Genomic DNA, 12,584 nt, shown 5'->3' with positions numbered 1-12,584 from the left:
AAGTGTCCCATCTATATTGTAAAAAAATAAAGAGAAGAAAGTTAATATCATTCAATAAATTTATAAAAATCAATCCTCAACCCCTCTTTATTCATAAAAATAGGTAAAAAATCATGAATAGAGTCAAACCTATAATTTAAAAAATATTACTTAAATTTACAAAGTATAACAACTTATTCATTACTATACTCTTTATTTTCTATTCTTAAATTAAAATATTAATATTTTGTCAAATCATTACATGCACTTACATGAGAACCCTTTCCCTACCAAAGTGGACCAATAACCAACAAAGACTCAAGAGGCTCTACTCACCCCAACCCAAGTGCAAGGAAGTCCTAGCAACAAAAGTTGGGAACTTGCAAACCTTGGTAGGAACCATTCCCACTCTCTCAAATTCCACGAGAAAGTGAAAAAAAAAAATCAACAGGAAGGAACAATTCCCAATCCACCATGAGAAGGGTAGAAAAAATGGTGAGAAGGTTGAAAAATGAAAAGAAATCAATAAAAAGGGCAGCGACAACATTTCACCCTTTTAGTCAAATCCACTCCTCCTTGCCTCACTAGAACGATAGCAAAAGCTACCAAAGCATAGTTTATTTGTTTGTCAAATTTTAAAACCCTCGTTGGTTCAAGGGTTTACAATTCACGCTCCGACTTTCCATACAGATCTAGGATCTATCCTCAATAGCTGAGTCGAGCCGACAAATGGGCAAGCGCGGTGGGATTTCATCAGACGATCTGGTTTCTTCACATAGAACAAAGAATCGAGCCCAAACGAAGAAGAGGATGACCAGGAAGAGCTCGAATCCATAACTTGGCCGATGGTATATGACCAGGAAGATGATGAAGACAATTAGCCGGTGAATGCCTCTAGCGTAGGAAACCATCCATATGCTTCTGCCAAAGGTAATTTTGTCAAACTCTATTTCTTTTCAACTCACTTTATTTGTCTTTGGCGCACAGTGCAAATTTGAGTCTTTCATTCTGTGTGGTCTAGGGTCCTAACAAGTGTTGGGTTCTTATTCTATATCTCACATTAGAAAATGCTCCACATTGAGCTTCCCCTGATCACTCTTATGCACCAGCCCAGAGGCGCGACAGCAAGAGGAAGCTATGTATTATAGACCCTCTCAACCAATCTGCTATGTATTACCTGTGTGTGACCACCTATGCTCATGACTATATATCAGTCCATTCCTGACTTCAATGTGCAAAGAGTCAAACCATAAGTAACAACATTCCAACAAATAGAGATTAGAATAGTTCTTCCCTGAAATAAAGATTCAACTTACATGTCACATTAGCGTGGGTATCCTTCCTGTGTTTTGGTAGTTAGAGCTCATATGTGTGATATGTGTTATGTTTGAGTATGTGAGCCCTCACTGAGGAAAAAAAACCCTAGCAATGGAGTGTGTCCATCAGAGATATGTGAATGCATATAACCATGGGCGAGCATTGACTGGCGTTTCATATAACTGGGTATAACCTATTCTGTCACTTCTAACTACACTGGATTTATCATCCAACCAATGGTGGTGGGATGGTTATGGATCACAATAGAATGTTTAGTCAAAATAAATTTGAAATTCTAGACCAGCTCATCACTAATTTCCTCTTCTTCTCAACATTGTCCAACCGGTTATACAATCTTGAACACATCACAACCTCCTACAGTTCAGTTAGGACATTTGCAATCAAAAATTTCAATCTGTTATCCCTAACATTTATAAATATTTTACATATCCCCAATTTAACCACGACACTATTTAAAGTCCTTTCCTACCCTTCTCCATGTCCTTGAGTTCGGCAGCTTTGACAGGAAAAAAAACGTATTATCTCTGATTAACTCTATAATAACAGGAAGATGAGTAGAATAATGACTTTTCCTATTAGATCATTCTCAAGGCATATTCATTCTTTGAAATTGTATCTTTCTTCTTTTCCAGACCTACTCTCGTTCAACCAGTGGAGAATTCAAAGAATTTGCAGTAATAATCCAGCAGTTAGGCATACAATGATAATCGATTTCTCTCTAGATTCGATGAGAAGACCTCTCACTAATGTTGCACCCTTCGCTTTCATATTTTTATTGAGGAATCAAATTAACTCTCACAGTTTGCAAATTGCAAATGATAGTCTTCATCTCCACGATCCTCACTTCTCTTAGAAATCAAGTTCTTCTTCTTTAATTTTCATATACTATAGATTTATGAATGTAATCTTTTAATAAGCTATGTTACCATTAACGTTGAAATTCAATTTCTATGAATATGATGAAGGTTTATTTTTGAGTGTTGCCTGGGAATATATTGTGAGTCTCATCATTTTATGATGTCGTTCATCAATTCACTGATGATTTTATTTGTTATGGGCGAATATTTTTGTTTTTCAATTGTGTCATTGATATATGTTTCCCAAAATTGATTGTTTTCAAGCTATCCCTTTGTAGTTTGGTTGCTTAATTGGGTTATGCTCTTTTGAGATTTCGAGCACACTCTTTTGAAGTTTTGGTAGTTATTTGTGTGACTGAAATACATTTAAATAAGTTATATAGAATCAACTAATTAATTAATCAATTAAATAGTGGTTGATCAATGCTTTTATCTATAAATCCTTAACCGCAAAAATAATATGTAAATTGAGAAATGTCGACACTAGAGAAAATATCGTTGAAAGATCTTTCAAAAAATGTGCTCCAACTTCATTGATGTGCATAACAAGGAAATTGATCTTCCTGGACATGTGATTTTATAAGGTGCAAAGAGAAAACAACTAAAGGTGTCTATCTGGAATAGGCAAAGTTTATGAAAAGTCAGTAAAATCTGTGGATGTTGAGCTATTTTAGTTTTGGCAATGAGACTAAAACTACACGGATGACCAAACATTCTTATGATGAATGACATAATCAGAGCAGTGTTTCCTTTCAACTGGCCCAACTCCATAAATAGGGTTATGGTCTCGACGACCCATCTTTCATTTTTGGCATGCATTGTATGAAATACACTTGCTGTAAAGGTATCTCCTAAAGCTGGAAAAACCGATAATCCATTCGCAGGTGGCTATGGTGTATTTTTTAGATCGGTGTGTAGTCTATCCGAAATAGGCAGAGTTTCTGAAAAGACTGTAAAATCTGTAGATGTTGAGCTATTTTAGTTTTGGCAATGAGACTAAAACTGCATGGATGACCAAACATTCTTTTGATGACTGACATAATCAGAGAAGTATTTCCTTTCAATTTACCCAACTCCATAAATAGGGTTATGGTCTCGATGATCCATCTTTCATTTGTGGCATGCATCATATGAAACACACTGGATGTAAAGGTGTCTCGCAAAGCAGGACAAACTGAAAATCCATTTGCAGGTGGCTGCAGTGTATTTTCCAAATCGGTGTGTATCAAACTATAATAAAGCACGCTCGTGCTAGCTTCTCTATTGGATGGTAGGGGTCCTGTCAGTTTAAAAAAACATATGGTTTTAACCATTTGTTTCATTATATATATTTTTAATTAAAGGCACATTGTTTAAAAAGCATATGAAAAGGGGCACTTTCTAGTGAGTTTAAAAAAATATATGGTTTTATCCCTTTGTATCATTATATTTTCTTTTAAATAAAAGAGTACATTCTTTTAACAATTTGTATATATTTTTAACAGTTTGTATTGTGGCAATATAAGTCGAATATAAGTTATAAGGCATGCGGGCTCATTAAGACATCTTTATCAAATCACAACAAAACATTTGTTTCTAAAATGGCATTTTTCAATTACAAAATCACAAAACAATGGGTTGGTCGCTACTGATAACACCTCTTATTCAAAATTAAGAAAGCACAAACAACATCCTCTGTTTCTATTTCAAAAACGAAAGCAAGGCCTAACATTTATGGAGTTACATTTATGCTTCCAGAAATGGCATTCAATCTTTAACTACATCGAAAGTAACTAAATAAAGCAGGCTCGAGTTGGCTTGTCTATTGGATGGCAGGGCTCATTAAGACGGCTTTATCAAATCACAACAAAACATTTGTTTATAAAAAATGGAATCTTTCAATTACAAAATAACAAGATAATGGCCTGGTCGCTACTGATAACACCTCTTATTCAAAATTAAGGAAACACAAACAACCTCCTATGTTTCTGTTTCAGCAACGAAAGCAAGGCATAACATTTATGATGCTACATTTTTGCTTCTAGAAATGGCGGCCAATTTTTAAATACATCGAAAGTAACTAAATAAAGTAGGCTCGAGCTAGTTTGTCTATTGGATGGCAAGGGAGGTGTCAGGTCCATTCAAAGGTGCATAATTGATATTAATGGTTCATTATGGAGTTATTTTTAGTGCAACTTTTTGGACTTTCGGGTACCGGAATCTAGCGGAAAAATTTGAGGTGAAATCTTGATTTGTGTTATTTAAAATGGTTTTTTTATTGTATATATGGATTCAACACCCTGAAAAACCCTTAGCGTATTTGGGTTGTGCAGGATTTACCCATCAAACTTGTGATTCAATAAATTTCTTCCGAATTTTAGAGAAACTAGACCTGAAAAACCCACTAGAAAAGCTTCCAAAAGGTCGCACTAAATACAACTCTGTTCATTATGACCACTTTCTAAGTGACTTGAGAAATCTATGGTGCTTAAATACGATGACCTAATAGGACCAAAAAGCCAACCATCGAGAAGGACACTATGAAGCATTGTAAACAAAAATAAGAAACTAGAAAAACTACTTCCACACTCTACCAGTGAAGCCTTGCAATCCAAAAGTGTGGCAGATGCACAATACAAATTTAACATACAAAAACACACAAGTTCAACTCTTCTATTGATCACACAAAAACTTGATTATTATAATAAACTCGGAAGGATTTTTAAACTTTTTCATCTAGTCACTAGTCTAAATTAACTTTATAGGCACATACACTCTAAATTCTACTTTTCCCAAAATATGAATTAACTCTTAACTTGACTCAGTTAACTGACTCTCCTAAATTTAGCCAACTCTAATATGGGGAAGATTATAGTTTCTAAGAGATAGGTTGTGGTGCGGAAGATGGTTTGTGCCGAGATGAAATATGCATAGAACAATTTGTGTGGAGGATGAACCATCCTACCACAATATGAGTTAGTATGGCCAAAAATAAATTAGCTATCTTTTCGTGCTAAACCCCATCCTAGTTAAAATATCGTTGAGGATTTGCACATGAGACTACTTCTCCCACCCCACATGGTGTACCTATATTGTAACTATACAACCCACCAAGTCCACAACATATTGCTTGAACTTTGTTGATTTCAAACTCTGGACAATGTTCAAAAAATATTATAATTAGTTATAAACTTTCAAGAGCACAACTAGGGTACATTATATAATATTCACACTCCATATTTTTCTAGTCCATTCCAAATTCCCACTACTTCTACTTTATTTAAACCTCACATTGTTGGTGTGGAGCCTGATTATCTTCTGTATTCAAAGGTTTCAGTGGGATGTATACCCTAGGAAGATTGTACACCCCTCCATGCGGGGGGTTGCCGGGGGGACTTCCCCCCCCCCCCGGAGGGGTTTGGGGGGGCTAATCCCCCCTGGCTGGGGGGTCCGGGGGCCAGCGGTCCCCCGGCAGGGGTTAGGCGGCAGCACCCCCGAAGCTAAAAACATATGTAAAATTGCCTTGTAAAAGTATAGTAATTTCTAATCAATCTGGGTCGTTCATTTGGCAGATGATCTGACGGTAGAAGTTATGTTTAATTTAGAGTTTTTTGCCCTAGAAGGCAACCCCTCACTATATATATGAGGGAATTGTATTGTGTCTATGTAGATTTGTATTCTGAGTGAGGAAGAGAGAGGAGATTGAGAGCGAAGAGTGAGTTACAGCAGATCTGTTGTAGGTTGTATCTCTTCAGTTTACTGGATAATAAAAAAGAAGTACTGGCTATTTCTCCCTGTATGTAGCCAAAACTGGGTGAACCACATATATTTGTGTCACTCTTTTTTTATGCTTTTTCTGTGTTTATATTTCTACAATATTTTATGTGTTCCATTGCTCTGTAATATATAATATTCTAACACACCCTATCGTAGCTTTCTCCACTTTCATTATTTTTAACAAAATGAGCAAATTATAGGTTTTATATGGATCTAGTTATGGATGTTTATATTTTGGAAGACTATGAAACAAGATGACCGAGTTTCTTTCAATAATATTGAGGTCACTAATGAGAAGAAGTTCTAGATGCCAGGACATTATAATATGTTGATCGTTGTTTTGACTAGTGATAGTCACAGCAACAGGTTTAAGGAAGACATACTTTTCAATTATTTCAGTCCTTAAACCCTTGCCTGACAATATCAATAGTTTCCATGAATAGATGTGAAGTAGAATTCCTTCATTATGAGTCCTAAAACATATAAACTCAATTCTCTGAACACACACTTTTTTCCCGAGCTCTACTTATGCCTTTATGCTTGTCTACCCAAAAATTTAATTCTCTACTTTATATGTGTTAAAACAAAACTGAATGGCGTGTATTCACTAGAGCCTATGGCCATGTTTTAACTAACATCAACGACAATCAAATCACACAAATTTAAAAATTAATACAATATTTTAACACCAACAATAATTTAACTTAGTTGTTTTCCATATATTGAAAAGCTAGGCATGAATTTGTTAGTACAACAAGCAAATCAGGCCAATTGCATTGATTTTGTTGAATCAAATATTTTATAAATAAATTAATTAACCTGAACTTGCATACTTTTGCTCGTTGTGGTAGTGTATGAATTCAAGTTCACATGCTAAATAATATTTCAACTTGTCATTCAATCGGATAACTTGTTGTAGTTGTTAGGATTTTTCTAGTCTCCTTGAGGTAATTTTTTTCGACACTTCAATTTAGTTTTGTTTAATTTCCCATTAATTTTGGGGTGGCACTATTAGATCAAAATCTCATATAGTTTACCTTTAGTGAATCTTAATGTCGACTCATTAACGTTGCCTGAATGTGTGAAAGTATTGTTGTGCGGAAGGAGGTGGAACCTGAATGTGCAGAAATATTGATGTGCAAAAGTTTTATTGTGTGGAAAGAATTTGGCTAGGGATGTGGGGAAGTATTCTATGGGGAAGTCTGGAGTGCTAAGGAAGAAGCTATTTATATTTAATACAATATAATAGGAAAAGAAAACAAAAACTAATTTACACAATGACAATGCTTATTAGTAGCAAAACAATTCAAATAATTTCCAAGCATCCTAATTATCCAACTTACATCGCTCACAATTAATGTATTTTTGTCTTGGTTTTTATGTGGATGCTCACCAATGAATCAACGGTTGAAACTTTCATGAAACACAAAACCTTCCCCAAGCGAGACATAACCACCATAAAAGCCAATCACAAGGTTGTTCCCTCAAACCTTAGGGTTCCACATCTCTTAATGTGCATAATTATTCTTCCCTTAGTATCGTGACAAGGTTGTTACTACGTAGCATCCTTGCCACGGGGCACGCAAAATGACTCAACTATTGTTATGAGTGTGAAGATTGAATGGTTAGTGTCTTCCTAGTGATGTATAAGATTCACAACACAAATGTAGACGCCATTACACTTTCTTTTAGAAATTCTCCAGTTTATTCTCGTTAACAAATTTGACACTATAACTAGCGAACTTTTGCATTAAGGATGTGATCAATTTAACCATTAGGCAAGGCTACACTGCATTTTTTCATTGAGATCAATATTTAGTGTCCTACTAGTGATCTATAAGACACGCAATGCAAATGTAGACTTCATTGCACTTCCTTCAAGAGAAACTCTACAACTTACTCATTTTATAATGAGACAATATAAGTAGAGAACCTATGCATTGAAGATGCGATCCATTTAGTCATTAAGCGAGGCTTTGATGCAGCTGTTCATTAAGTAAGAAAAAGAGATTGTTTCACTAAATATTTTCATATGATTTTAAATCCATTCAAGTCAGAAGCTAGAGCAAGGAATGTATCTTGGGGTCCATGATTTGTAATAAAGCCAAAATTTTGTTCAGTACTGAGTCAAGCTCAAAATCCATTGAATAGAAATTGGCATTTTCTTCTCTCGTTATTGAAGTCTGTAAGGGTCGATAGCCGTTTTCTCTAGTTATTCATGTCCTCAACAAGCAATAACTGTTTTCTCTGTTCCATTAATTCCATTTATATTGCCATTGTTATGTAATGATATGCATGACAAGAAGACTTCCTAAGTTGAGGTGAGAACGAGCTCTGTACGCTATGGTTTTAACTTTTTCTGCAACGGCAGACCGCTACAGAGAATCGAAACCCTACAAATTCTGATAGAATCTCGAATATTGGCCTCCTGCCAGAGGGTTCAGCTCTCCATGGACCCCCTTAGGTGGAGGGCAATGCACCTCCCCCACAAGACGAAGCTGCGCGGCAAAGAAATCAAGAAAGCGATAAACTAGTACATCAGAGTGAAAACAATGGGGATTTGGACCCACAACAGGCAAACCAAGACGATAAAACTCATCCCAAGGTCAGCTCGGCAACATGCAAACATGTAGCCTCTGTGCGTCCAAGGGTAGAACTCCCAGGACACAAGATCAATGCACAGATTCAGTACATGAGAGACCATGCTTTAATAGGAAAGTTCATTGGGCTTTGGCCGATGGAGAAGGCGTTGAGGGGTTGGATTGCTGCGAAATGGCACCCAAAGGGACATATAACCCTGCAACTAGGACCAAAAGGTTTCTTCACTGCCATTTTCAACTGCCTGGAGGACCGGAATAGAGTGCTGGATGGAGGGCCTTACTTCTTTAATGATGACGGGCTGTATCTTAGAGGATGGGTAGAGCATTTCAACCCTGATAAGGAGGATCTCAGTTGGGCTCCAGTCTGGATCCAACTATACTCACTTCCCATGGAGTATTGGGAGGAAGAATCCCTACAAGCGATTGGAAATGTTCTGGGCGAATTTATCAAGGTATCAGAGGAAACAAAAATCCACAAATACACCTCCTTCGTTCAAATATGCGTCTACCTGAACCTCAACCAGGCACTCCCGAATGCGGTAAGTGTTTCTCATGATGATATTGAATGGGTTCAGTTGATTGACTATGAAAATGTACCATTTAGATGTTGAAGATGCCATGCCATGGGACATTTGTTCACGGACTTTCCTTTAGTTCAAAAACCTTCCCCAGCTTCAGGATCAGATTCATCAGGAGCCGATGGATTTACCAAGGTAACCAATCGCAGAAAAAACCACAAGAAACAAGCCTCAACTGCTAGAGCGCCTCTAGCCAGTTCCTCCAAGCCTTCAACAAGGAACAATTTTGAAGCTTTAGCTCGCCAAACAGATCCAAGCTCGGAAACACCTGCCACCACAGAGACAGAGATGATGAAGGACAAACCTCCGAAGTAGGCAGATCCCAAACAGCCTCAAGCAGAACCTATGTTCAAAGGGGCTTCTACCTCAGAGAAGCAAAAAGCCCCAATATGGAATACACAAGGTATGGACGTGGACAACTTAAACTCAAATTTCAGGTTAGCAGAAGTGCCATATGAGGAATTCAATGATGCTCAGATTATGGAAGAGGAAACAGCGGCCATAGACATTGGGGAACGAGACATCCCAGGCCTAGAACAGGCTTGCAATACAAACAATTTTGAAAATATTCCTGAGAAACAACTTGAGAATTTGGAGGAGGTCCTAAATCGAGTGCAGCGGCAAAAATATTTAGGCATTCAGACTGGCGGTCCCTGGGATGGAAAATTCATTACTAAAGACATCAAAAAGCGTGGAAGGAAAATAGACCTCCAGCGAACAATCAGGATAGGTGCAATGCTAGTGGAGTCAGGCGGGTACTCCAAGCTAACTAAGTACTACAACTCTGAACAGAACCATTCCCAATGAAGTTAATATCTTGGAGCATAAGAGGGCTTAATTGCCCAGGGAAAAGAAGAAGTCTTAAAAACATGATGGGACAAGAAAAACCTCAAATCCTTTTCTTGCAGGAAACTAAATGCAATTCATCTGTTGTGGAAGGAATTGCAGCAAAAATCTGGCCAGGGAGTCTCAACATGGCAGTGGATGCTGAGGGGGCTTCTGGAGGCCTGGCAATCCTTTGGGACTCTCGAGTTATCAGACTAGACAATATCCATGCAAACAAGAACTTCATCCAAGCAATATTTCATATCATTGGGACAAATATACACGGGCTCTTAACCAATGTATATTTCCCCCAAGAGGCACTACATAAAGCAGAAATCCTCAACACACTCTCTGCAATCAACCATGACAGGGCACATCCTTTATGGATTTCTGGAGGAGACTTTAACATGATTACTAGACTGGAAGAGAAGAGGGGTGGAAGGTGCAGAGGGAGTCAGGAAGGAAAACCTCTAAAAGACTTCATTCAGGAAAACAGGCTCATGGACCTACCTTTCAATAATGGTTTATACACTTGGAGCAATAGGAGAACAGGGTCACAGCAGGTCGCTTCGCATCTGGACATATTCTTTCTTACAGACAATGCTATTCATATCGGTGGAGATTTTGCAGCTTCCATCCTGCCTCTGTCGGGATCTGATCACTGGCCCATCTCCCTTCAATGGTCGCATCCTGGCAACCTGACCCGGAGACCATTCCGCTTTGAGGAGTTTTGGATGTCTCATCCAGATTTCCGCGATCTTATCGTTTCAGAATGGAACAATTTCACATCCCCAACAGGATCAAAGATGTTTCAATTTGAGTAGAAGCTAAAGCATCTTAAAAGCAAGATCAAACGATGGAATCATAATTCTTTTGGTAATATTTTTCAAGCTCGGAGCGCCCTTGAGCTAGAAATGAAGCAGCTGCAACAGAGGATTATAGATGAAGGTCGATCAGATGATATGTTAGAATGGGAAAAAGTTCTGGAGACACAAATCATAGAAAGGGCTAAGCAGGAAGAGACGTTATGGAGACAAAAATCTAGAATCAGATGGCTCAAAGACGGAGAGAAAAACACAAAAAATTTTCATAGTACCACAATCCAACGCAGAATGAATAATAACATAACTCACCTCCAGAATGAGCAGGGAGCCAAGGTGGAAGCGCATGAGGAGATTGAAGGCGAACTCCTCAACTATTTCAAGCAAATGCATAGCGAGCCAAATGTAGACAGATCGAGAGCCATAGACAAAATTACTCGAAACATTCCTAAAATTATCTCAGAAGAGCATAACCAACTTCTTCTCAAGTCTATTGACTTACAGGAGGTGGAATTAGCAGTTCATCAGTTGAAAGCAAGAAAAGACCCTGGCCTAGATGGATTCACTTCCAACTTTTTTCACAACTTCTGGGATCTGATCAAGTTGGAAGTTTGGCAGGTGGTGGAGGAATTGCGTTCCTTAATATGGATGTTTCCCGGGGTGAATGCCACATTCATCGCCCTTGTTCCCAAGATAGATATGCCCAGCAAGCCTGACAAATACAGACCTATTGCTCTGTGCAATATAATCTACAAGATAGTCTCCAAGGTCATCGCTTCCAGGCTCAAATTGCTACTTCCTCTCATCATCTCGCCTGAGCAGTCTGGATACGTTGAAGGCAGGCAGATTACTGATGGTATAATCCTAACTCATGAAATAATTCATTCCCTGAAGCAATCCAAGAAGCCAGGTATGCTCCTCAAACTAGATCTATCGAAGGCTTTTGACAGTCTAAGCTAGCTATACATTAAAAAAGTTTTAATCGCTTTTGGTTTTTCTCCCCCCTGGGTTAGATGGGTTATGAGCCTCATCTCCTCCTCATTTTTTTCTATCTTGGTTAATGGCATTCCCTCTCCCCTTTTTCATCCTTCCCAGGGCATTAGACAAGGAGACCCTCTCTCCCCTTTCCTATTCGTCATTATGGTTGAAGGATTAGGCAGGAGTATTAAACTTGCTCAGCAATCCCAACGCCTCAGAGGCTTGTTTTTTCACAACTCTTCAGCTTGCACTCACCAGCAGTTTGTTGATGACACCATGCTTTTTGGGCATCCCTCTGTCCAAGAAGCTCGCCAGCTCAATTCTCTTCTGTCGGACTTCTCGGAAGCCTCTGGAACTTCTATCAATAAAGCCAAATCTCAGATTTTCTTTTTCCATACCCCGACTACAACTCAGGCTGCCATAGCCCGAATTTTGGGCTTCTCCATTGCTAACCTCCCATCCAAATATTTGGGTGCTCCTCTGATTGCCTCGGCCCTTAAGCACTCCTCATGGAAGGTCCTCTTGGAAAAACTGGAGACTCGTCTTTCCTCTTGGACTCACAGATCTCTGAATATGGTGAGTCGGCTAGTACTCATAAAAGAAGTTCTTCAGGCCATGCCGCTTTACCTCTTCTCCATCCTCGCAGTGCCCAAATGGGTGCTCAAAGAAATCAAGTTTCTCCAAAGATCCTTCCTATGGGGCGGCAACGGTCTCAGGCATAAGTGGGCTCTTGTCAAATGGGAAACAACTTGTCTACCAAAGAATGAGCGTGGTATTGGATTAATGGATCCTTCTCACAGTAATGAAGTAATGGGTGCTCAAATATGGTGGAACTGGCTGACTGCACCTCTC

General features: G+C 38.5%; 2 protein-coding genes across 2 annotated transcripts; both read left to right on the top strand.

Moving 5' to 3' along the window:
• Window positions 1-8,667: 8,667 nt before the first annotated feature.
• LOC149155418 (uncharacterized) lies at window positions 8,668-9,141 on the top strand. Its single transcript, XM_089444422.1, has one exon. The coding sequence runs from the start codon at window positions 8,668-8,670 to the stop codon at window positions 9,139-9,141; it is 474 nt and encodes a 157-aa protein (XP_089300548.1).
• Window positions 9,142-9,977: 836 nt separating this feature from the next.
• Window positions 9,978-10,757, top strand: LOC149155417 (uncharacterized). The gene has a single exon (XM_089444421.1). It carries the CDS (start codon window positions 9,978-9,980, stop codon window positions 10,755-10,757), a length of 780 nt encoding a protein of 259 aa, XP_089300547.1.
• Window positions 10,758-12,584: the final 1,827 nt, after the last annotated feature.

Source organism: Pinus tabuliformis, chromosome 9 (genome assembly GCF_031772625.1).
Source record: "Pinus tabuliformis cultivar Carrire ecotype Pingquan chromosome 9, CPIR1, whole genome shotgun sequence".
Classification (NCBI taxonomy): Eukaryota; Viridiplantae; Streptophyta; class Pinopsida; order Pinales; family Pinaceae; genus Pinus; species Pinus tabuliformis.
Note: the sequence above shows the minus strand (reverse complement) of the source record. Positions and strands in the feature narration are given on the sequence as shown.

Bases quoted from the DNA above. Each gene is read 5' to 3' on its own strand.
- LOC149155418 (XM_089444422.1), top strand. From the start codon at position 8,668: ATGGAGAAGGCGTTGAGGGGTTGGATTGCTGCGAAATGGCACCCAAAG.
- LOC149155417 (XM_089444421.1), top strand. From the start codon at position 9,978: ATGATGGGACAAGAAAAACCTCAAATCCTTTTCTTGCAGGAAACTAAA.